Consider the following 26869-nt stretch of genomic DNA (forward strand, 5'->3'; position numbering starts at 1 on the left):
CCGTTTTGGTGTTTCATGTTTATAGTGTATCCTGTTGTGCACTTAGCATAGCGTACCGTGCACTCTGTATTAAGGCTATGGCATGGCCGCACTAATAATTAGAAACAGCAGCAGACCGGCTTTTCTGCGATGATAATTATTATTATCACAACATTGTAGCGCAACAATTTCTGCTGCAATTCATGTGGGATGTGTGTGCTTGCCAGAGATCAGACGAGAGCATGCCCCCCCCCCCCTCCTCCTCCTCCTCCTGCCCCACATGGCAACATGCACTGGTGAAACCAGGCCTAAAGCTTCTGCAAAGGACTAACAAACAGTCAATGCGCATGCGAGGAAAATAGCAGACATGATGCTGCGTCTGATAGATAACTACTATTCGTTTCACTACGATAAGACGTCCCAACAACCGATCTCTCACAGCATGTGCACAGCAGACAGCAAACATGGACATCATCACTCGCTGACAGCATGAGCGCACACAACACACTAACCTGGTACATGCGGGTGTGTCGCAACTGGTGCGGCAGGTGAGACCAAAGCTGCACCAATAACTTTCAAATATTGTGATTGTTGAAGCACTAAAATATGGGCTATTTGGCCCAACTTTCCAAAACAAGTTCCCGGGGAGGGCCCCAGGTCCCCCACCTCTTCATGGCCTCACCAATGTCGAATACCTTCCAACGGCCCCGACATACCTTGCTTTCTTGGCGCGCCGCAGGGAGATTGAGTAGATGATCAGGAGTATGATGAACAGGAAAGCCAAGCCAGCGGTACCGATACCGATTGCCTCTGCCGTACCGATGCTGTTGGAGCTACCGGGACCAGAGTTTGGCGTCTCTTCCCCAGGCTTTGATTCTACAACGACAGTTTTCAACTCCGACCAGGGACCACATCCGCTTAGAGTGACGGTGCGCACCTAACAGATAGACAGAATGAGAAAGATTAGACCAGGCCCCCGACTTTACGCGGATAACACATTTTCTGAAATTTGAGCCGGTCTTCTATCAACGCCTCTCGGAGATAAGCGCCACGTCACCTCAGGCATTTTCATGGATGTTCTTTAAAATGGGTGAGTTTTTTTCTTTTTATGGCTCGCAAACATCTATGTACCTTGGCCAGTACTGGCGAAAGTACGGTGCGCGTTTGCACGGACATGCCACCGAGACGCGCCAAGCAAGTGTGCCTACACTCCAGCCGAACTGAACCTTGAGAACCCCCCCCCCCCCCCCGCTGGATTTCATTAGCGTCTGCCGTACAACTGTACGGAGACATCCTTGATTTAGGCTACGGCCTGTGGAGAATCCATTAATTCAAAACTTAATATAAATACAAGACAACACACTACAATACAAACCTGGACGAGGACATCTCGAACACGCTCTCCAGGCTGAGGTGCTAAGCAGTTGATGTTGAGCAGGTAAAGACGTGCTGTTCCGCCAATGCGCTGCAGCAGTGAAGTGCTGATATTCACAACAACGGCGACCGGAGATAGTTCGCCAGTTGCACGTCCCGCCAGAGATATGTTTAGACATTGGCTGCCGGATTGTGCGGCACAATGGTCCATCAGGCACTGGGGTGACGGACAGTGACACATCCATAGCATGCAAATACCAGCGTTCACATACCAGCGTGCACACACACACACACACACACACACACACCCATGCACGCACGCGCGCGCGCGCACGCACACACACACACACACACACACACACACACACGCACGCACACACACACACACACACACACACACACACACATACACACACACGCAACAGCATGCTGAAGTCCCTGCTACAGACAACAACCCAGGCATGGTTGTGTGGGGTGTTAAGTAAAAGATGCTTCCTAATCCCAGCATACAAACATGCATTACTCATAGCTTCCATATTCGGGAGAACACCATAGCCGCTGATTCCACCAAACTGCTCTAGATAAGCAATGACGAATCACGGCGTAAGGTTTAACTAACATTACCTGTACACCGACTGCGTCAATGGTGTCCTTCACGTCCGTACTGTCCTTGTCGAATTCCCTGGAGCGCTGCGTCATGATGACCTGGTATAGGATGATAGGGTTGCTCGACTCTCTCTGCTCACGCCACTGCAGCTCTATGGTGGTGGACGTGTTGCTCTGAACACAGAGAGAGAGCACACCACACAAGAACAGCAACAACAGAGACATGAACACGCCTCTTATGTCTATGCATGTAGTGCATCACCATGACACGTGCTCACAGAGTTATCATATTATGACTCTCGCACTGGTGGTATTCATATTGCGCATGCTCGCCATCTGGTTGTACTCATATTGTGCATGCTTGAAGAGAACATGGTCTTTTCCTTGTAGTTGCCTTGGAGTGCGTTTGTGAAACAAGGAGTGATTAGTCTGGTTTGCCCACGACATTTCAAAGCCTCTCTTCACCAGCGAGTTGGCAATGGTTACTTCGTGAGACGTGATATCCGAGCTATCCGTTTGTGATGCCGCCCTAGCTCCATGGAAAGTATAGCATGCTCACGTATATGCACCATGATATCTGAAGTAGGTAGCTATACCGTACCGCACGCGTGACCTTGAATCCGGGTAGCGTTTCCGACACGGCTGTACAGACGCACAACATCACACAGCACAGCACAGGAGAGTGATACCGAACATGCAATGTCATCAAGCTGGTCTTTAACACACACACAGACACATACACACACACAGACACATACACACACACATACACACACACACAGGGACACACACACACACGCGTGCGCACACGCATGCACACACACACAGTGATGGCTAATGCATTCAATCCTGTCCTAAGCAGCACAAGTGGACATGATGCCTGTATGGCCAACTGTTAACACCGCAGCGCTACATATACGTACAAATAGCAATACATCAACACGCCATCTTCACATCAACACGCCATCTTCCAACTTTTAGAAACATGTCTAACACGATTTCATACAATGAGTTTACACGTACGTTGTTCCGAAACGTTAGCGGCCACCGCCCAACTGTTTCGGCTGAGTTTGGTGTCATCAGCCGGATCACCGTGATATGCTTGTACCTGTGGGAGACAAGCAGCAGCACTCGGCAGATGAATAAGACAACCCGTGACCAACCATAGTCGCCAATGGTGATTGACAAGTGTCCAAATTTCATCACGTCAACTTCAAGATTAGTGGGGAAGGGAAAGGGAAGGAGTGGGTTGCTAGCTGCAGCATGGAATTAATGCCTCATGAGACACAGTACGGCAAACGCTCTATTCCCGGGACAATGACATACAGAACCTAGGTATAAAAATGTATACAAATGTAGCTGTAAGGCATGCGACAAATGCACTTCCGGGTGCCTATTACCATCCTCGATATCGGGACGGTCCCGGCCAAATCAGGATGGTCGGCAGGTACGGAATTACAAACAAGCCGTACCGAGAAAAGATAGGTGGAGAAGCGCGTCGAGACGTTCCTCCTGATCGAGAACGTCTGGTTGGTGGTGAGCACGCTCTCATCCTTGCGGAACAGGGTACGGGCGTTGAGAGAGGACACGTGAACATGCACACCCTCCGGACAGCACCTTCCCACCGATGTATTGTTACAGCCCTCCGGCGTTATCAGGTTGGGCACGTCACTCGCACTACTCAGACTTCCGCCATTCGAGAGGACGAATCGACCGCCATGATTCTCTTGTGAGAGTACCAATAGCTGGCCGATGGTGGTAGCCGTATCCAGGAAATTTCCCGAGGAGCAGCGGCACAGATCACCACAGGCTTCCACCGTCAGGTTGCTAGCCGGCGGGAAGACGTTGATCTGCGACCAGAACACACGGTACGTGAACGGCACACCGATCTCCTGGCACGCAATGTTCGGCGCGTTCCACGTCAGGCCAATCGTTTCCGCGTCCGCCGAATACACTCGCACATTCCCTGGAGCCGGCAGATCTACAACAGCGGAATGAAAACACAGTCACAAAGCAAGCTTCCTTTTAAAACACTGCAGCCAGTGATGTAGTGAGCATTGAGACACGCCGTGGTTACTGCAATCACACCCTGGTGAAAATGGTACTCAGTGCCTCCGCTAACACAGTCACTGCACTGCAATGCACTCTGGTGACCTGTAGCTTACTGCGCAGTGGACTGGGACGACCCAGCACGACGATGGAGGAATTGCCGCTGTTCAAGCCCGGCGAGTCGTCCGACGTGCGGTTGTAGAAGGCGTCGATTTCAAATGCGTACTCCGAACAGGTGCGCAGGCCGGTCACCGTGTAGCTGGTGGCGTCTGAATCGAGACGAATCACTGACCATCTGTGGGGAGCAAAACATCATCATCATCATCATTGACATTTTGAAGAGCTGAGATGCAAAGCCCGAAAATTTGAGAAAATCAGATCTTCAGCTCAGTATACTCAACAGGGCTAGAGGCACCACCAGGCAGAATTTCTAATCCGAAATCTGACCAGAACTGTTTCAAAATTGGAACCCAAAATATGGCAGATCCAAATCGCACCTAAACGAATCCTGTTACGGCCATTATCCGAAAAGTGAGGAAATTGGTTTTGCATTCAAGCTCTTCACTGTATTTCAATGATTCCCCAAAGGCTAATGGATGCTTATCAAAGAGAGTCTCATACAGCATACGAGTTGAGAGGGGAGGGGTTGGGGGGGGGGGGGAGGATTGTAATGAGAGATGGAGAAAGGGAGCTCATGGCAGAAAGGAGTTGGAAAACCAAAAAAGTCAGGAACACAAACATGCACAACACTGGGTTCCCTTCAGTCGGGATCTTTATAGAGGAAATTGTGAGAGACAGTCTGAGCACTCGTTCACATAATTTCAGGCATTTATGAATAAATTTCAGCCACTCTCAAGCCCAGGTGTGAGCTGATTGCCTCGATTGAGAGAGCATTCACAGTTTCAAGCTTGATTCCTGCTCTGAGCAAACGACCGCCGATCACGTGAGTAGGTTTTTGAATCTATTTGCCGATGTATTGACACAAACACAAGCAGTACAACAGCCTGGAGGGTCCTGAGACAGTCAGTACGTCTCCACATGTACAGCATAAAGAAACATGGTGTTCAACCGTAACAACAGTCCTGTGTTCTAGCGAAGCAATACTTGCATCAAGTTCACCGATTATTGCTTTGCCAACAGAGCCTAACCGAGAGTCCCTGCCTGCAACGCTAGCGTGTTAACCATGGCCCACAGCACTCACGCTTCCAATCTTGCAGCACAAGAGAAGTCTGTGTTGGTGGTGTTACCGCTGAGCTTAATGACGTCACGTAAATGTGGATCCACACTGGGAGCAGAGATACGGAGAGAGAAGGAGACACGGGAAGAGATGAGACGCCCAACCGACAAGTACAGCAATGGAAACACTTCAAAGTATGAAAAGCCGGGAAGAAAGCAGACAGAGTGGCATGCGGATGGACTGACGGATAGACGGACAGACATAATGAAAGGTTGAAGACCAGTGGGTAGAACGTATGACATACATAAACGGTGAGGCTCAGAGCTCTGTAAGTACACTATTTTAAAATCCATTACAACAAACACACTCACACACACACACACACACACACACACACACACACACACACACACAGAGACACACACAGAGACACGGACACAGACACGGACACAGACACGGACACAGACACGGACACAGACACGGACACAGACAGAAATACAGACGGACAGACAGCCACACACACACACACACACACACACACACACACACACACACATACACACACACATACACACACACATCCACACACACACACACACACACACACACACACACACACACACACACACACACACACGCGCGCACAGCCACACACACACACACACACACACACACAGCCACACGCACGCACGCACGTACACATGCACGCACACTCACACACACACACACACACACACACACACACACATTATGAGCTAGCACTATGTCAGCACCAAACAACAAGATCTCACCTGTTCTTAGTCTCCACATAATACAGATACTGGCTATATAGCACAGTCTGGTTTTCATGAGGTTCGGGTAGCAACCAGTTTATCGTGACGCTTGTCTCCGATGTGCTCATCACCTGAATTGGAAATCGTGTAACAGGACCTGTAGCACCACCGCAGCAACAACATTGAATATGTACAGTAACACAGTAATACACTGAGAATGACGCATACAGGGGCATCGAACACGGTACGGTCACTACGGCAACTGTTACTGTCCGTACCACTTTTTGCCCCTAGATACCCCGTGAATCAATAAAATGCACTGATCTGGGATCTAAATTTCCAAATTCCCACGAACCGTGAATTGTTTTAGGAAACAGTTTCCTCTTGCCAGGCCACCACCTTGCCCGATTATACCAAGATGAGAGCTGCAGGACCTAGCGTGGACAGTGAGATGGCAAGTCTCACAACCAGTGCCCTACAGGGGAGGAAACGAGTCGTTAGCTGCAGCAAAAAGACCTTGTTTTCGAGCCGCACGCCGAGTAGTGAGTATCCAGTTGACTGTGAGTGTCGGACTTGACGATGTGATATCAGAAACCCCACAGAGTTTACCAGTACTTATTGTGGACTTACAGAGTCGTTTGTCAGCGTTGGTTTCATTGTAGAGGACTTCAGTGAACTGAATGGTCTCGTTCAGTCGGTTGTGATAATCAATGATGGCATCGCCCAGGAAATTGGTAAACAGCTTGTCGATTTCAGACGGGCACAGATAGAAGTTGGACGTGATCCGGAAATTCTTCACGACCTGCAAAACCGACACACGACATGAAGAGAGTCGGCAAAACTAAAGTGAGCTGAGCTAGCATTAGACCCCGGCACTTCAGGAATAGAGACCCACTTCAGGAATAAGTTAGGTTCGTTATTTGACCAGACGAGGCCAAACAACGCTTGCAGACGACAGCATGTCTCCAAGCGTCATGTGGTCTCATTGGCTCAAATAAAGAACCTATAACTACTAGTACTATAAATGAATGGACCGAATGAAGATGGCATCAAGGAATTAGTATCACCTAATTGTTGCAACACACAACCATGCAAAGACCTCCATATTCGAGGCCCATCAGTATGCCCTGATACCCTGCCGGGTATGGCGGATACAAGCACCACAAGTCAGTCAGTGGAGAGCAAACAACTCCCAAATCCCATGGGTGTACAATGACTCTATTGCCCCGTACCCATACTCTCATCTGATTGAAGTTAGCAAGTATTTCTAGCTTCCCAGGGGTTTTAGAATTGCGATGAACAGAACGAGCCGAACAGTCATTTCACAACGGCTTTGTTGTGTTCAAAACGAGTGGATACGAAGGCGGTGAAGAACAGGGAAGGAGAAATAAATGTGATATGGGGTGCTAGGCATTATTCACACCCTATTTCACTTCCTACGAACACATCCCAGTAAGAGAACCTCCATGGGCGTTTTCACCAGGAAAAGATTATTTGACTGTGGCACACTCTTGAGACCCTTTTTTGCAGTAAACCACTCCTCAATAACAATAATAGGGAACTGTTTAGTAGTAGAGGCAGGGGCGTCGGATATGGTACGGTCGCTACGGAATAGACTGTACCACTATTTGCCCCAGGCACCCTGTGAATCAATAAAATACACGGATCTGGGCTCGAAATTTCCGAACCTTTTGGCTCAGCAACCCTCCCCACGAGTAAATTGAACTTCAGATGGCTGATTGTACCACCCTAACTTAGCTTGGCTTCCGACACCCCCGACACCCCTGAGAGGTCTCCAACCAAATCCTGCTCTGGCACACTAACTTTGGCCGTGCAAACACTGCAGGAGATATTCAACTCAAGATCTAATAGCTTACGTCTTTAGGTCGTTGTTGGTCCAGCAGGTTGTTGCCGACCTTGATCAGGTTGCGCAACCCAGACACATCCGTCAGTACCTCATTCCTGTTGATAAGTATTCCACTGTGATAGAGGGAAGACACGTACACACGTACACACACACACACACACACTCACACACACTCACACACACAAACAACACACACACACACACACACACACACACAAACACACACTCGCACACATACACACACACACATACACACACACAAACAACACACACACACAAGACACACAAATACACAAACGGAGCTGTAAAGACACCATTTCTCGAAATCCAATTTCCATTGACTGAAACATTTTCCAATAGAGAGATCATCACATCGTTCTCATTTAGAGTTATTATCCCACATTGAGGAATTTCTTAGTCAAAATATATCCACCTACTAGCTGTTGACATTGGTACTCCCTCCAGTGACTTCTTGCAGGTTATGCAGGAAGTTCAGGTTGTACAAACAGATGTTACCGGTCACCAACAGCAGACCTGACACTCGCCGCACACTGCCCAGGGCTCTCATCATGGCAGAGTTCAGTGTCGTTATGCCTTGCAAGTTGTTGAGACACCGCGGAATCAGACCTGGTGCAGTTAGGGAATGCACACAAATAGACGTATGCATGCGCACATACACATACACACCCACACATACACACATACACACACACACACACACACACACACACACACACACACACACACACACCACGAAGAAGCTCAGCCAGACATGAAGAAATCATTTTAAACAGCAGAGACTGGGCTGATCAAAACAGAAAGTCAAAGCCCTAGCATCAGAATCAGCATCAGTATCAGCATCAGAATCAGCAGCAGAATCAGCAGCAGCATAATCAGTAGCAAACCCTACCTGGATTGTTGATGTTCAACACCAAGTCACCAAGAACATCAGTACAGCCGACGAAACCGCATAGCTGAGTCAGTGACTTCACCACCACACCATTACACTCTGCGCAGACGACAAGAAGACGATGACACAGAGAGAAAATCAACGAGCATAACTCAGTACCCAAATCACTCCACTGGCGATTTCTGGCTTTCCGTGGACCAAAGCAGATCACTCCACTGCGGTTTCTGCATAGTGGATGGGAGCGAAAATTAAAGATATTCCAAACCATGAAAGGATTGCACTACAGTTGTAGACATTGAAATCTGTTGGGAAGTCAAGCGGCCACGGGGCACTAGCCTTGCAGCCATGAGCACAACCAGTCCATTTGTGGTAGGGTGGGTCTTTTTAAGCCCTAATTCGGCCAAAATCGGGCTTTAAAAATCCAGCAGGACTATATTGGATGAATATACTGTGTGCAAAGACACACTTACCTCGCCTGCATGGCATATCAAGGCTTCACAACAACAGGACAGGTATACCTTGGCAAAATGTATGGAGAAGCAGATCCAAAACCCGGATTTTGCAAGTTTGAAGTGGGTTTTCGAGCTTACCTCGCCTGCATGGTACCCCTGGTTGACGGTCGCTGATGGAGCATGATCGGCAACTCGCCGTCCTAACGTCGGCCTGGTAGAACGGCGGGCATGTAATCTCGCACGTGTACTGAATACTCGTCTTGTTATACACAGAATAGTACTGCTCCGGCGGTCCGCCAAGTAAGCCCATTACCAACGGGCACTTGCGCAAGCATAGAGTGTCCTGGAACTGTGTGCAATGTCAAGGCAGGCAGAGGTGCACAAAAATACAGTTCGCTGCCGTCGGATGGTGAAGAACGGGCATTAGTGGAGGGACGGGGGGGGGGGGGATCAGCAGGCCAGTCCAGCCAGGGGGGGAATTCCCGCAGTCCGGTGGAACATAAGGAGAAGGGGGACTTGCTTCTAGTCTACAAGTTCGAACTATCCTGGGGTACAGCTACTGTAATATACTTTAAGGAAAAAATTGGAGGCGTATCCAATTTCGAAAGAAAAAGGTGTCAGCACCGACGCAATCCACACAGTCAAGTAAGCCAATTTAGTAACCGAACGTTTTCGTTATTGCTGTATTTTGACATTTTTCCATTATTCCCTGGGAATGCCACCCAAGTAACCCATGATCCAAGAGGGTGGTGGCGTTCCCACGGCGGATCCAAGAGGGTGGTGGCGTTCCCACGGCGGATGCGCAAAACTGGACCTTCTGCCGAGTCTGACGCGAACCGTGAATTTTTGTTTTACCGATGATGAGAATGGAACGAAAACGTTCGGTTACAAAATTGGCTTACTTGACAATAGATTTTCTGCACACTTGAGCTATTGCCAGTCCAGGCTGCATGTAACCCTTATCCGGCCTGCCAGTCACAATCGAGATTGTGAGCTTCTCAGACTATGGGGGGTCAGGTACTTCCAAATAGGGGCAGGGGGAGGTGAGATATTCTCTACTGCCTCACGTCACCTCCATGCAGGCGATGGCGTCCCCGATGTACAGCACTATAACAATAAACACGTCAAGTACGTACATTCATGCCTCGTTTCAGGGCGGTCCGGGACCAGGCACTGCCCGTAACTTTGAAACGTCCATAACTCCGAATCACGTACACTTTTATGGGGAAACTTCCCCGAAAGGCCATCGATATGGCATCTGGCGTCACTAATAATTCCACAAAAGTGACAAAGAGTAGTAATATTTCTACCTGAGACTCGCCCAAAGGATGCCCGGTAGACCGAAGTGCCGGTAACTGCGGGATCCGCGTAACCGAGGTACTGTCAGACCAGTAATGTTAACGAACATTTAATTCTAACGATGTAACGAATTTAGACAATTAGCTAACATTTGAAGTCGTTATGTACAAAACGATATGTACATGTACAGTCATTGTGAAAAGAAGAAAGAAAAAATGTTACGAGTTATGACTAACTGAGCACTACCATCCCACTTACATGTACAGTCATTTGCCGTTTTTGAGACAGAATTCGTTAGAATTTCACCTCGCTAACCCACAAAAATCCGGGGATCGTTAACTTTAATTTGCGTTAAATATCTGGTCCTACAGTATGCGTGGACTTACCAGTGCTGTATCAAGTGGGCACATGTCAATGCACTGATCCAGGTTGGGACCGGTGTAGTAGCGACACACCACCGGCACTCGGGGGTCGTACGGCCCGCTCTGCGGCCTCGAGCCGACCTCGCTGAGCGACCGATCACCGAGTGTTATCTTCAGGCACAGATCCATACAGGCCAACAGCAAACCTGTAAATCAAACACCAAGTACAACACGCCGGCAGAACGGAATAGCACAATGGTCAGAGTTTGAGAAATGCGTATGGAGTGTACGCATGACATCAGAAGATCCGATTACGCTCGACCAAGACCCTATGCAGAGCTGGATCAGGCATTGTACACTCTGGGGGGGGGGGGGGGGGGGGGGTATGTACAGTCAACTTTGCTAATAACTGCGGATATAACGACAATTCCCGAATAACGACAGAATTTCCATGCCCAGAGCAAAGTCCCATCCAACAGTAATACAAATAATGAGACTTGGGGCATATTAAAGGACACTTCGCGAATAAGGACACTTTTTCTGATGCCCCGCCGAGTGTCGTTATAAGCGAAGTTGACTGTACTCTTGCCGGTTTATGAATCTTACTTCGAAGTACTAACAACACCATGGATTTCGATTTTCGAAGCCAGCACCGCACCAATTTCGGGAGAAGTGTGCGAGTTTGATCCAGAATATAGGACAAAGGGAGTGGTCTTCTGGTGAAGACCTGTAGTGAAGTTTGTTTTAAAGCCATGATTCCCTATATTGATGTCAATAATGAATGCACATGACATCATTTCCGCAGTGTATATTTGTGAGGACATTATAGGGGATTCACACTCACGGGGAAACCTGAGGTCACGGGACAATGTAAAAGTTCAGACCTTCGGTCAACGGAGTGGTCACACCCGTGGTCAGTTTTCCCTTGGCCGCATGTTTGGCCATGAATTTGTGGCGGGGCAATTAAAAAAGTAATCTGTACTATATTTTGCAATCACCATGCATGATTTTCCGATGGGCACTGTCTGAGAATGCAGGTTGCGATGCACCCGTACAATTTACGGGCTCAGAGTTCTCGCCAAAGACAAGATCTACACACGCGCGTCGTATAGCCATGGGGATTTTTCCCTTGACAAACGCCCTGAGGCCCACGGCCACGGCTTTGCCAATTTTTTTCCCGAGAGGTTCTTCCTTTTCCCCAGTACCATAGGTTATAGGGCTCAAACGGTCACGGTTTTACCCCTGGCGGTTAACTGCTAAGCTAACGGTCGGTTAACCGGTTATAACCTATAAGCCACGGCAATCCTGCGGACTCTTTTTTAACCGTATATTTGACTATACTCATTCAAAAATTGTACCCTATTCAGTACAACGCACATTTGTACATTCTCTTGCATGCTCATTCATACATACTCTCACACCAAGAGACCAGATATGACCGAGTTGACAGCCCAGAAATTGCGTACGCGTGTGACAGCCCGCGAAAGTGCACACTTTGCAACGACCTGATACTTGAAAAATTGACTGAAAAGTTACTGCGTAACCGTTATCTTTATCGGTTAACCGTTAATACTTCGTAACCGGTCTGCAACCGGTTAATCGGACTAATCGTTTGAGCCCTAATAGGTTCCATAACAACTTTCCCATAACCGTGGTTTAACCGTGTGTGTGAATCCCCTATTACTGCAGTGTATCCACATAGGTCATCACTGCACAAGTATCCTTGCATAAGATGCTACACACCGTATGGGCATAGATACTCCTGGTTGAATGTCCTGACGCAGCACTGCTCCGGAAGGGTGCTGTTCACGTCGTAGCGCTCGGTGCCGTTCGAGCTGCAGTCCACCGGCCGGCGGTTAGCCTGTGGTTGGCCGTAGGCTTGAACCTCGGCCGAGAGATAACCGACGCGACCATGCAGCAGAGCAATGCCGTCCGTGCCGTGCTCAAACACGTGACGATCAACGGCGACCGTGATGTTCTCTGTGTCGTCCAGTGGTACCTCGATGCTCTCAGCGAGGAGAAAGTGACCGAACACGAGCAGCGCCATGTCGTCGATCCGCTTGCCGCGCACCGCGATCAGATTGGGCAGAATCTCCCTGGCCGTCCAGCCGGGCCGGGCAAACAGGACCAGGCCGCCGGTGACGTGCAGCAGGGACGGCAGGCGAATGAACTGCCGGTAGATCTCGGGAATGCGACGCGCCTGTATGACCAGTGTGCCGTTGAGAATGTCGCAGTTCAGCGCGGCGAACAGACGGAAGTGAACTGTGCTGGTCAGCACGGTCGTCGAGCACACTGTCAAGAGACGGAAGAGGAAAACACAAACACAGCCAACAAAAGTATATTGTCAAGGAACGGGAGAAGAACACACACACACACACACACACACACACACACACACACACACACACACACACACACACACACACACACATACACACACACACACACACACACACACAGCATACTGTCGAGTGACGGGAGAGGAAAAACACACACACACGACCCAACAAAGCAGAGTGTGAAGATAGGGGAGGATAACACAAACACAGCCAACAAATACAGCGATTCAACTCTCCTTCTCTCAGCAAAGTACTCCAAAGCCTCCTGTTTGATAATCTGAAGTTTGTGGCCTTGCACGAGAGCAGCAAAGAAGCTGCAAACAAACTAATCCGTCCATGACAAATTGTGGTAGGTGTGATCCACGTACGCACCTACCACCATATTGTCAGCTCCACACAATATCCGGATATCACTATCACGTGACAGTGGCTATCATGTGACAGTGGCTATCACGTGACAGTGGCTATCATGTGACAGTGGCTATCACGTGACAGTGGCTATCATGTGACAGTGGCTATCACGTGACAGTGGCTATCACGTGACAGTGGCTATCATGTGACTGACTATCATGACTGTGATGGACCGTCATGTGACCGACTCACTACTCGTATCATGTGACATTAGATAAGTAGTTACATGTAAGTTTGTAAGTTCAGGGGTGTCGGACACGGTACGGTCACTACGGTATTGACCATACCACTTTTTGCCCCGGGTACCCCGTGAATCAATGAAATACGCTCATCTGGGATCTAAATTTCCCAAATTTTCGGCTTTCCCACCACTCCCCCACAAGTAAATTGTACAGTTCAGATGGCTGACCGTACCACACTAAAATACCTTCCGACGCCCCTAAAGTTAGTTAGTTACATGTGAGAAAGTAACAAGCTGACATCACGCTGACTTACCCGTCCAATTCCGCCGTGGCGGCCCAGTGTAGGGAGGAAACGTTGGGATGTGAGTGGTGGTGCGATTCTCCTCCTTGCTCACCGTGGTCTGAATCCCCGGGATGTCGGTTGGCAAGGTAGCGGGCAAACCTGATGGAGGCAGTGTTGGCACAGTTACCGGTACATCCGTCTTAGGGAGAGTGGCCAGAGGTGGTGCACTCTGATTGGCTGGAAGAGAGCCGCTAGCCGGTGCAGTGTGCGGAATTGTCTGTGCTGGAAACGTTGGCGTTGTCAGTGGTGACGTAAGTGGAACTGTCGGAGGCTGAAGTTTGGATGACGTGCTCGGTAGCGTTGGCAGCTGTACACTCGATGCGGTGTTTGGAAGTGTCGGCGTCGACAGCTGTGGAGTTGTGATCGGGAGCGTGAACGGATTGGTCTGTAGCTGAGCGCTGGAAGACGCGGTAGGTAGGGATGAAGTCGTGACACTCGGTGCAGTGCTGGATAGCGCTGGTGTGTGCAATGTCGAAGTTGTTATGGGTAGCGTGGATGGGTTTGTCGAAGGTAGTGTTGGAGACTGTGTGCTCAATGTTGATGCTGGCACCTTTGCAGTTGTTACTGCTATGGTGGATGGTGTAGTCAGCGGTTGTGCACTGGAGCCTGTGGCAGCAGGCTGTGTCGATGGTGCGGTACTTGATGCGGCTGCGGACAACTTGGCAATTGTCATTGGCGTGGATACTGGTTCAGTGGAGGTCAATGTCGTATTCGTGTCTGGCACTGTTGGTGGGTGAAGCGTTGCAGCTGATGCAGACAGTGTGAGTGTCTGCAAACTGGGACTCGTATCAGGCTGGGTGTTCGTCGGGAAGTTGGGGCTTGTAACCGGCTCTGTACTTGTCTTCAAGTTAGTGATTGCGGTCGGTAGAGTAGATGATTGACCAGTAGTTGTGCTGCTAACTGATGGCTGCGTCGTGTCTGGCGGCAGAGTCAGAGGATTACCTGGAGTTGTTGCTGAAACTGCCGGGGGCTGAACGCTTGGGGTCGTAGCAGGTGAAGTCGTAGATGATGACTGGGACGCATTCACTAGCGGGGTTGATGATTGCGTATCTGTACTCATCGCGGGGAGGCTTGAAATCTGAACGTCCGGAGTTGAGGCTGGCTTGGGGGTCGTTTGCGGTGTCGTCCCTTGTGAGCTGCCTGGTACCGTCGGGGGTATGGAGGTTCCTGGCGGCACGCTTGGTGTAGAAGGAGATGCAGCAGTTGCAGTTGCCGGCTGAACAGAACTACTCACAGCTACTGACATTGTAGACTGCTGGAGTGCTTGTGACATGGACAACACACTCGTTGCCGACACTTGGGCGGCAGCACTCGAAGGAACCACAGCTGTAGGCGCTACACGAATTACTGGACTAGACGAAGCCACCACTGTGGACTGTATTCCATCAGCTCTCGTCGCAGCTGAGCTTGTTGCCGGGAGCGCCACCGAAGGTACGCCACCGATGGATGTTTGAAGCAGCGATGCCGTTGTTTCGTACGACACTAAAGTATTTGTTCCGGCAGGCGCAGAGTTCTCCGATCCGATGCTACTGCTCATAGGAATAACCGGTACTGACGGCAATTCCAGTGTGCTGGCTACCGAGGATGAAAAGCCACCATTCATTCCCACCCCGGCGACGGAACTAGGTGAAGCGGATACTGTAGCTAGGGATTCTCTCGCCACGGCGACAAGCCATAGCAGTGCAAAGACTGCCAGTCGTGACCTCCCATTCAATGGGCCAGCCATTGTTGGCAGGAGTTTCGGATAAACTGCGCAATAGATTTGCGACCAATCCGCCTCCGCTACGGACAACCGGCCGCAAAGCTCGTTTTCCCTTCAGGAGTACGGTAACCAGTCAGTTTGTTTCGAGATTCACATCTTGCTCGTCCTACTGAGCAGCATCCATCACCGCTTCTCCCTAAACTCACTCGACAGGCTGAAGTCGTTCAATGCCAAACGACCGTAAACAAGCACAGCTGCGGAACTATTCAAGTCTGAAATCAGCTACACAAAAATTCTCTGGTTGTGCTGTGCATGTACCGCTTGTGCGTAAGCTGTGGAGTGTGGCTGTGGTCTGTCCACATGGACCACAGTCATAATCATTGACATTGTCCATGTGATCTGGTAATCATGCCTGGCCTGGTCATTGTGAAGATTTACAGCATTTTACATTATTTTGTAGGGAATTTCAAGCGAAACTCACTCACGATCATACAGTCACCATGGTCACACTCCAAAATCCTGGTCCGGGCCACACCACACTACACTCTCTCTACAGTGGTCCCTCTATTCATGATAATCCGGCAGCATTTGTGCCACGGAAAATCTGCTGGATTAGGGAGGGTGCTGGATTAACAAATCTGATTTACTGCTGCAATGTACATGAAGAGGACATTTTGGCTACTGATAATTGTGCTGGTTTATCGAGAGTGCTGGTTTATTTTTTTATAAAGTGCTGGATTAGAGAGGGACGACTGTACATGCATAGACCGAACACACGCAACGTGTGTCATCATTAGGCAGTCAACGGGATACATTTTGCATGTCTCAGATCTAGCCCGGGACCTACTTGTGTAGCCATTGGCAGATAACGTTACATGTAATGCAGACTCTGGTCGAAAAGCAGTGAATATGGCAGAACCATACAAACCTTATGGCAGACACTTCCTTGAATTGTGCTCCATTTCTTTATCCAAAATACCAAACATCAATGCATGAAACATACCAGAAAAAGCACCACATTCTGCCATTTTTGTCTACCGGCATTATCCCCAGCCGAGGGCTAGATGAACCCCAGTTCATACAAAGGTGCTGGGAGAAAGGGAGGGATGGAGAGAGATGAGAGCTGTGGAGAGCTGTGAATACATGTATGTTAGTGCAAAGCGGAAAAATAATGACAGGGAGCTAGCCACTCGTGATCGTATGAACCGAAAGGTTAATTATTAAGACATAATATTTTGCTTTTTAATACAATCATTAAGATGCCCGAACAAGATCAATCACACCAACATATTCACATATCACACACCAAGTTAGTTGAACACAGCTGTCAACTCTCAACCCCTCCTTTTCTCCCAGCACCTTCCAACAACACTCCATGATTAAGCTTCACACATACACACATATCTGGCGTATTTCTCACTCCCGCATAATCATGTTCTTCTCAGTTTTACTTCTCATCTGCACCTCACGGCCCGGCATATCAACTCTAATTTTCGGTCGCTCGTCTTTAGTTTACTGCTTCACCCTGAAGATTGACCATGCACAAATCTAGAAAGTCGGTTGCAGCAAAGAGTTAGTACCGTGTATGCGTGTTTGGGTTGAGTATTTGAAAAAAAAGAGTAATGTGCAAATTGTTGAAATGGAGTTTGCGGATCCTTAGAACCATTTTACGGCTGCTTTGTGCTGTACATGTACCGTGAAAAACCTTGGAAAGGCCCATCCGTTGACAAAACTAAGGAAAATTAAGTGTCCGCTTGACGAAATGTTATCGGCACGCACAGTCGTCACGACAACAACGGCACTTAACCTGTTTAGAGTACTCCTGTGCTAGAGCGTGGCAGTGTGGCTTGCCACACGTCAACAGAGAGAGAGAGAGACTGAGTATAGCCACCCTGATGGCAGCGCTCATTGGAGCCCGTGACGCCGCCAACCTGTGCAGTGCACTCCTGTGCTGGAGCGTAGCAGCATGGCGTGCCACAAGTCCATGTATTATCGTGCTATGTCGTACAGTATGCTGCACATGGGCTACACGGCATGTGGACTGGAATTAACTGTAACCATGTTCACACACGGAACTGCGCTTCGTTCAGCAATGGTACGCCAAGCAGTGCTAAGAATCCAACGGCGCGCTTGCCGCTCTCAGAATGGGACGTCATCGATGAATCTGCTGATCAAGTCCAGCGCTCTCTCCGGTTCGTCCATTGGTACCATATGCCCGCATCCGCGCACCACCGCCTGGTGGAGATTACGCACCGTCTTCACGTAGCCGGCGATCTCCGCATCCGCCGTCTTGCCCATGCGCCACACCTTGCGCTCCGCGGCGAAGAACTCGCGCTTGCCAGCCCAGTCCATCTGGCGGCACATGGCCTCGGTCAACTGGTTGCCCACGACGATGTCGAACTGCCCGTTGTAGAGCATGACCTTGTACTTGGCTGCATCGGCAGCCAGCACGGCACGCAATGCCGGCAACGACGTGTTGTAGACATCGGCCAGGAGATGACGCGCAACGGCCTGACTGCTGCTGTACGGTAAATTCCCGACGTGCAGCGCGCGCCGTACGCTGTCCTGTACGAGCGGCTTCAGGTAGTAGTTTTCTTTGTCCGGAACCGTGGTGTGCAGTATGTTGTAGTGGTTGGTGGACCCCGTGTTGTTCGTCAGCCATGTCGGGTAAGGGTACATCGTGCCCAGCAGGAACGAGTCACCCAATTCAAACGCCTCGCGGTAGTTCCCGGACATGATTGCCAGCTCGATTTTCTGCATGATGCCTGCCGCCTCCTCTGCCTGCGCGGCGTCGATGGCGGACATTTGCTGCAGGAGGTCGGGATAGACTGGCGTCATGGTGATGGGATCGATCCAGCCATCGCCGATCGCCATCCCGCGGAAGTTTATGTGCACGCCATCGCCCGCACGATTACCCTCTATGATACGCTGGCTAATGGACGGGCAGTACTTGCCGGCATAAGATTCCCCGGTCACGTAGAAATCGTTCTTCTGGTACTGCGTGAAGATGGAGAAGAACTGTGTCAGGCCGGCGTACAGGTCGCGTGCCACCTCCGCCTGATTGGTTGCGTAGCCAGCGTCGGACTGGGTGAAGCTGAAGCCAGTCCCGACCGGGTTGTCAATGAAGAGCAGCGAGTACTTGCTATTCCATGTTACCGGCATGTTCACAAACTCTCCCGCTTCGGTCGCCATGAGCGGTCCGATCTCTACGAACATTCCGAACAGGGACGACGCGCCCGGGCCACCCTGTAACCATAACAGCACCGGTGCATTCTCCGGGTCGGTCTGCGCCGGGAAAAACCAGAAAAACATATTGCTGGACAGCTTCTCGTTCACCGTCAGAAAGCCAGAAAAACTAGTGAGATTACTGATGCCAGTGACTCGACTCAGCTCCACTGCTTTCTCTACGGAGCCGTTCTTCAGGAACTGCGTCAGAAAGAGGGGCTCTCCTGCGTCTCCATCTCCGCACGCTCTCCAGTGATTTACCCCCAGCATCGGGTGGTACCGACCTTTGCCAGTATTGCTTTCCTCGGAACACGAGTTCAGATCTGCTCCCACAGCCCCAGCCACGGGCTGCTCAAAGGCTCTACATGTTGAAAAGCAGATGGCGAAAAGGACAATCGTGGTGTGGACATACATCGGGACGGACACGGTGATGAACAACACCAACAACCTATCTATCAACGATACAAGTTAGTTAGTTAGTTTATAGTTGAAATAGTTAGAAAATGTTGCTTCTCAGCTTGCAGCTGTTTTGGAAATTTCAAATTTTCTGAATATGCACCACGATGTCATGACGTCATGACTCAGTTGCATCTGATCTATGCACATGATTCATGCACATACGCATGAGCAATGAGCATGCTACAACTGTACTGCCTGTAGCTAGGCTAGTGACTAGTGAGTAGTGTAGCTGTATGCATAGACATTTAGAAAAGCGATCCTGTCAGCTTTTCTATTATTGTGTTCACATGGCAAGAAAAACGACACCGCTATGCTACGTAAGTTTCTACGTAAGGTGCTCGGTATTTCACTTAGGCTACGTAAGTCTCTACGTAAGGTGCTCGGTATTAGATCTACCAACGGGTGGTAGCCGCGTGCGGTGCACTTGCACGGCAGACATTGTGTTGCATGCAGTGCATTCCGTGTTCGAACGTTCGGATGTGCATGCGCGAGGAACTAACACTTCCATCTTTGGAACTGCTTCTTGTAAGAGCTGTTTCGGATATTTCGTCTCCTGGCCTGGCTTATTTCGTTTCGGCGCTGCTGAGACCTCCTTTCGTGGAATATTACTCAATGACAGGTGAGTTGACCAGTTCCCTTTGATTCATTTGCTTGTGTTGACTCTTTCATTTACGAAAAGTGTGCTGATTTTGGGCGGAATGCAATAAAATTAATAATGGAAAAGCGGACAGGATCTCTTTGTTTCCTTCGATTCATTTGCTTATGCTCACCCTTTCATTTACGGAAACGTGTGCTGATTTTATTCGGATTTAGATCCATTTTTATCTCTTTGCCCTTGTCTACAGTGTGCGAAGAACGCGAGTTCACCTTCTTGACGGTAAGGCTTATGTTAGATGTGTTGTCGAAATACTCATATTCATTGTACATTGGTACGTTACAAGTAAGGCACTGGTCAGTGGCATACTATCGTTGGCAGTTCCCAATCTGGAGGGAAAGGTTCAAGGACCCATTGACCGAGTTTGCAATATATATTCGCATATCAGGGAAAATCTCCATTGTGGAGAGGATCAGTAACTTGTTTGCTTCATACGAAACAAGCCAATGGGTGCAGTCTCGTTAAGATCTTGTACTTGTATGTCAGATTGGATTTGTTTACTCGAGTCTGGGCTGTTTGATTTATTAAATGTGAGTACCGCCGGGATTGCACTGCCCCAAATAAAGTTTCGTGCCGCCAAAGCAAGAATTACGATCTGCAATCTGTTTGTAGTACCTGTAGTACCTGCAAGAATGTGCTGTACATGTATCGTACTTTCTCTGTTGCTGTTTCAGTTGCCGTCATGTTTCTAAAGAAAGGTTCAGTAGAGGGTTCTGCAAAACGAAGTTTCGCGACAGTCCTTGCGAAAGTGTGTTCGAATTTTGCGTTCTGCACATTTTCGTAGTTTGCGCGGGCCAAGTGCACGTACACCATGACCCGATCTCACGAATTTTCCTACGACAGTTCATTTCGCGTTCCCTGCAAGTTTCGCGTCCAAAGTTGCGAAAGTTCGTGCGAAGTTTCGCACTTCATGACGTAGAACGAAAGTTTGTACGCATTTTCGTTTTGCAGAACCTCTCTAGTGACTCATTTGTTTCATATGAGACGAGTCAATGAGTTGGTGTGACTTAGAATCATCTTTTCCTGTAGAAGAAATCTATTCGTATGTCTCTTGGAGAAATAATTGTATTCACTGGTTATAAATAGGTTAATTAAGACAAACTCACATAATAAATACCATTGGTCCCTTGGGGTTCGTCCTAAAGAGGTTCGACTGGATATCATTCATACTCACCAAAAGATGTGTAAGATTTTATTATTATGGAGTGCCTTGTTTATCTCTCAGTACCTCCAACCATAGCCTTGCCCCTTTTATCCTCAGGATCAGTGTAGTTGTTGGAAGGAGGTGTCGGACTCAGCAATGTATTTGTTTACATTTTAATACATGTTTATTGTTCCTCTTTTGCTGTGTTGTTTTAGAAAATCGTGGACTAACAGTTTGAAGTCATTGAACTACTTCCAAAAGTTGTATTGACATATCAACATGATTACGATTTCAGTGCAATATGATGCAGGATGACCTTATCACGAAAACCCATGATTATAAACCATTATAAACACAGAATCAACAAAAACATCTGCGACACGCACCTGGTTAACGTTACATTTCTCAAATAAATCTGATCGAGGGTGGGGAGATCTGAAATATCTGAAAGGCAAGACAATTTTATGACAGAGTCATGACATTCTGCAACATGCACAGAATGACCTCCGTATAAAAAAGTATCACCACCACCAGACCACTACTCACATGTAATGTTTGCCCGCCGAAGAACGTGCAATTGCATTATGCTAGTGCTATTTTCTGCAAGAAAAGGCTTGCACATCAATGCGTATAACACGGTACTGATATGATGTGAAGGCCATCATTGAATGCCCTATATCAAGAGTACATAACCCACTCTTGCCTATTATCAATATGTATAAATTTTGCATATTGATATAGGGCATTCCATTGATTGGTGACAGAAAAAACAAAAGAAATTATAGCAATAAAAACTGCTTTATGGCAGTTTTCTAAAAAAAGTTATTGTGTTCTAGTCCATGGACCCCGTCTAAAAAGTAAGAAATTAACGAAATGTGATAGCTGAAAATTAAAATTTCACACAAAACCTCACAATAATCACACATAGAATGAAAAGCTACATGTACGACGCTCGTAGAAGACCTTTTCCCCTCGTGATCCTCTTTCCTTTGCATGCATGTTGCCAATTGTTGGTGCAGTACAAGTTTAGTGTTGAAAGCAGCATTTCAAGTGTTGTGATTATTGTGAGGTTTTGTGTGAAATTTTAATTTTCAGCTATCACATTTCGTTAATTTCTTACTTTTTAGACGGGGTCCATGGACTAGAACACAATAACTTTTTTTAGAAAACTGCCATAAAGCAGTTTTTATTGCTATAATAGACATAGTATCAAGAGTACGTCTACGTACTCTTGATAGTAGAGAGGTTTTGCATTCCGAATTTCGGAATAATTTTCGACTGTGCTTTTCCGAAAAAAGCGCGTTCCGAAAAACGGTATTTTCAGTGTTTTGCATTCCGAAAGCGAAGGACTAAAGCCTAGTCAGTCCATGCGCCAAGGGCCAAAAATGAGCCGAATCTTTATGCAAAATGAAGATGACGACGCCGCTTTTTTCGACTTTTTCTGGGACCAATTTTGAGCAGAATCACCATTTTGATCGTCGTCGATTTGGCATGGAAGACTTTCATGAATGCTATTGTAACTTGGCCTGCTGAGGGCTAGGATAGTCCCTAAACAAAATCTGGAAGCCGTTCCGCCAGAGATTGTTCCGTCATGTTGCAGCAGAGCCACTTTTCTCAATTTTGCGTCGTCCAGAATTTATGATTTTTGGATGCCAAAATACTTGATGGCGTGAGAACCAAAAAAGAACTACCGGACACCGCCCAGACCTCAGGTGTGTATAGTCCATTGTCCTAGGCTGCTCATAAAGCAAAAATTGTCTTGATAGTAACTTGCCCAAAAATTTGGCGAATTTTTCCTAATACCCCAGTTGCCAATACACGAGAATCACGAAAACTAGTATGGCTGATGGATTTCTGATTTTCTTCTCGTAAACTTGAGGACAATTATCTACGATGTTACAAATGTTAATGGGTGTTTTGAATGTGAACAGATACACTTCAAAAGGCTGATCGCGTTCTCAGATCAGCTGCAAGCGAGGGTCAAAATTGTAGTTCAGAGCGATGTCCATTGAGGCTCTTCACCCGATTTCACAGTTCATACATGGTAGTCATGGGAAGTTGGGTAGAATTAAATAAGTATGTATGCACTCTTAATTACTCCATAGACAAAGACATGTTCTGGAGTCTCATGGTGTTCGGCAGGCGCAATTATTACCTTCATCGTTTCTCGGTGAATTAACTCACTCCACCATTCCACACTGCACTCTTAGCCGACCCACGCCGCGTGCACATCACCAACACAACGGGGACATTCCTGTTGAGATATTCCTGCCCCGTAAGCCGAGAAAAAAGAACAGCACTGCAGTGAACAGACCCTGACAAGAGGACCATATTGTAATGGCCCATGCGCTTATACACACGCTTTTGCCGTATTTGTAACTTTTGCAGGTCGATTGGTCTCACATAGAGGCGCATGTGCTTGTAGTTGTGTTACCGGTATGGAATGTGGAAGCTGCGCATTAAACCCTGTAAAGATGGCATATGGTGGACCCGGTACCCTGTGGTATCAGCGTGTCGTGGCCCGTGGGATTGGGTTCACCTACAAAGTACAGTAGGCATCGGTTATAGCGTGGGTGTTTGAAAAACGACTTTCTATTCTTATTTCCGATATTTCTTACACACGATAAATCAAGTGTGACATATCACATGCATGTACACGGAGTCAGGAAGATCATCGTACATACAATGTAGTGTTACAGTGCATGCGGCTGGGCATAGTCATATAGGCTTACCATGTGGCTATGCAACATGAGTTACATGACCACAACAGTTGAACCTGCAGCACTGCGACCCAACGCGAGTCAGGTCGGAACTGCATTGGACGGATGTTATTACTACAGGCGATATACTTTGTACTAATCTGGTATGTTTTGCTACACAAAGTCCATTCTTAGGACCGATATATTCTACTGTACTATAAAATTGCTTGTAAGAATAAATGTGCACTTGAAATTAGTGCTGAAACGATTATATCGATTACTCGTTACTTACTCGATAAGAAATATATCGATCGGTTATTTCGATTTTATCGGCTAAACGAGTAGAATGGTACATACGCTCGGTATGGGATTTCCCCCCTTTTTGGGGGTCGCACAAAGCGTGCATGCATCGAAAGTATTGCGAGTACAACACAAATATGTACATACAGTAACATGTACTGATGTAGTTACAATAATAAATTAATAATCGTTTAGCCGATAAGCCGATCGTTATGGTATCAGCTAAGCCACTAAGGAAAAAACGTAATCGTTTCAGCACTACTTGAAATCCATGTTATGATTATGAAAACATGAGAGTTCATTCTTGTAGGCAGTATATTCTTTTACACGACCACGCTATAACCGATACGCACTGTACAAGTAGGGCTGAAACGATTATACCGATTACTGTAGAACGGGTAACTTTAGCGACGTAAAAACCCTAGTGAATTTAGCGATCGACTCATTTTCGCTAAAGTTTCAAGTCGCTAATCCGTTGAGACATTAGTAGTGCACTGGTGATCCGTGAGGAGTGAGTAGTCATACTAGTACTTCAAGTAGGAGTACTAGTTAGCACATGTTTTATGATGTTCTCTCGTACTAGCACTCATAGTACACGGTAGTGATGGTTTGTACATACAGTAGTAGAATGCAGTATCAAAATGTGTACAATGAAGAAAAATGCAAATCGCTAAAATAAAACGTCGCTAACCGGTTGACAATGGGAAAACGCTAAAATTAATAGTCGCTAGAATTACCCGTTCTACAGTACTCGGTCATTGATCAATAATTCCTCACAATGAACTTTGATGCTTATGACTTGGTGTGGCTTTTCATTTTGTTTTTGTCCATGCAGGAGTCGGGATTATGCCGTCTACTGAACATTGTTGCATGCGTTCATAGAGCAAGCTGGCTGCTCTCCATCTTGATTATGGACCTCAAGTGTGGACCCAACTGGTCAGAGAAATGAAGGAACAATCGTCATGGTGTACTCTCAGGCCAAGGATATGCCTTGTGAAATGTGCCATATGCAGTTACTAGAGGGATTGTCTCGTTCCTTGCAAGCTGTTCGGTCACAGGCAATACTGTCACATCCCATGCACGGCTGAACTGGTTAAGAGAACGTGCACACCCGTCTTGTCCTTTGCCGAGGAACGTGGTCCAGGGTTTCGAACACAGCACGCTGACCATTTACAGCTCGTTTGTAGTGGATTGTGTGAGTTTGGTCTGGTGGGATTCGTAGCCGTGTTTAAACAAGCCACTGGCGACAGATTTTCAGTGCCTCTGTCTTGGTTGAGGTTTTTCCAATCATATTCTGTGCACATATGGGTATCCAAGTGCCTATCAAGTATCATGGTCATGGTCACTGCATACAGATCCATGTGGCTCTCGAATATGGACAACAGTCTATGGACAACGATCTTCTGTTTGATTGCCAGGCCTGGTGATGTTGTCCTAATTTGGTCACTCTATCTTATGCCGGCATTCAGTGTGTAAATGCTGGTGCTGGCTAGACTGTGAAGTATGGGGAATGACACATGTGCTTTTCTCAAGATGCTCGTGTAGAATTCATTCCCTTTGACCGAAAAGCTTGTGTTTCCGGATCCTGTTTGTAGCTGTACACAATTATTATTTCTCCGTTCCTCCTTGTGGTTAACTTTCGCCTCCGGCTATCCCTAACCATCTCATTGGTGCGTCTGTCCATGACGTGGCTGGTTGGCATCGGAGTTGGGCACTGCCCTGTCATCCACTGGCATAGTGTTGAACCTAACTGACTTGTATGTCACATACTAGCTGGAAGTTGTTTAAATTAAAGGGTTCAGTTCCAGTCTTTTAGTAGCTTTACCATTCCTATTAGTTAGCTATTTCCTTTACTCGGCCTTAGGACACTTTCTTCACCATACACTGTGTTTCTTTGGCCGTAAAAGAGGCAGTCTGCACTTGTATTGAGTTTCCTCATTGTGAAGGAGATGGAAAAGAAAGCACACATATAGCACTTCCTGCCTGTGTCTCGGCTATAAGCACTTTTAGTTGCTACAGTACCATGTGGTTGACTGAAACCAGGGTGTGCCAGATTATTGATCAAGAATGCATGCTGCAGCTGGGCTGTTTTGTTCCTTTTCTTATGTAGATCTACAGTGAAGGAATCGAAATTGCATGTAACGTGCAATGTGTTTGCAAGTGAAATAATGTAAAGTCCCCCCCCCCCCCCCCCGGGAATACCTGCGCTCGAATGTACTATCATGTGGTCCATGTGCATGATCATGATAATTGAATTGGTTCAGCGCTGTATTCTGGTGTATGTGCTGAAGTCGTTTACAGGTAGAAATTGACGGGGGCACACCAAGTTCTTTACATTACATGTACATGTACAGTAGAGCCTCGCTTTAAAGGGGAAGTTAACGCACTCTCCACATACAGGCATGCACCCGTAAGCCTGGAATCAAATTTTCACCAGTTGTAGTCTTCGGGGTGCTGAGTCCAATGGTCTCTGTCCGAGGAAGCGGAGACGCTCCCTTCCTCCTTTATTCCCAATCGACCTCGCGCACTTCCACCGAAACTGGGTGACCCTACTAGATGAGG

General features: G+C 47.7%; 2 protein-coding genes and 1 long non-coding RNA gene across 3 annotated transcripts in view; 1 reads left to right on the forward strand and 2 right to left on the reverse strand.

Annotated features, from left to right (window-relative positions):
* The window catches only part of LOC135819190 (insulin receptor-like), a 29399-nt gene extending 13308 nt beyond the window's left edge, over positions 1–16091 (reverse strand). The window contains exons 1-17 of the mRNA XM_065332353.1: positions 14094–16091; positions 12592–13140; positions 10873–11054; positions 9326–9536; positions 8736–8834; positions 8263–8452; positions 7836–7938; positions 6589–6760; positions 5977–6115; positions 5210–5293; positions 4125–4303; positions 3432–3940; positions 2983–3067; positions 2561–2601; positions 1978–2133; positions 1355–1570; positions 696–916 (exon numbers count right to left, since the gene is read on the reverse strand). Coding sequence (XP_065188425.1) covers positions 696–916; positions 1355–1570; positions 1978–2133; positions 2561–2601; positions 2983–3067; positions 3432–3940; positions 4125–4303; positions 5210–5293; positions 5977–6115; positions 6589–6760; positions 7836–7938; positions 8263–8452; positions 8736–8834; positions 9326–9536; positions 10873–11054; positions 12592–13140; positions 14094–15849 — 4892 coding nt within the window. The 5' untranslated portion in view covers positions 15850–16091. The remainder of the gene's footprint in view (positions 1–695; positions 917–1354; positions 1571–1977; positions 2134–2560; positions 2602–2982; positions 3068–3431; positions 3941–4124; positions 4304–5209; positions 5294–5976; positions 6116–6588; positions 6761–7835; positions 7939–8262; positions 8453–8735; positions 8835–9325; positions 9537–10872; positions 11055–12591; positions 13141–14093) is intronic.
* A 1164-nt stretch (positions 16092–17255) lies between these two features.
* Positions 17256–19568, reverse strand: LOC135819191 (probable serine carboxypeptidase CPVL). Its single transcript, XM_065332354.1, has one exon. The coding sequence runs from the start codon at positions 19462–19464 to the stop codon at positions 17965–17967; it is 1500 nt and encodes a 499-aa protein (XP_065188426.1). The 5' UTR covers positions 19465–19568; the 3' UTR covers positions 17256–17964.
* A 3168-nt stretch (positions 19569–22736) lies between these two features.
* Positions 22737–26328, forward strand: LOC135819192 (uncharacterized). Its single transcript, XR_010553875.1, has 2 exons — positions 22737–23020; positions 25143–26328. It is a non-coding gene; the product is annotated as an uncharacterized LOC135819192 (long non-coding RNA).
* The last annotated feature ends 541 nt before the right edge of the window (positions 26329–26869 follow it).

The sequence above is a fragment of the Sycon ciliatum genome, chromosome 6 (genome assembly GCF_964019385.1).
Source record: "Sycon ciliatum chromosome 6, ocSycCili1.1, whole genome shotgun sequence".
NCBI classification, from domain to species: Eukaryota; Metazoa; Porifera; class Calcarea; order Leucosolenida; family Sycettidae; genus Sycon; species Sycon ciliatum.

Excerpts from the sequence above, each read along its gene's own strand:
- LOC135819191 (XM_065332354.1), bottom strand. The coding sequence starts at position 19,464 with ATGTATGTCCACACCACGATTGTCCTTTTCGCCATCTGCTTTTCAACA.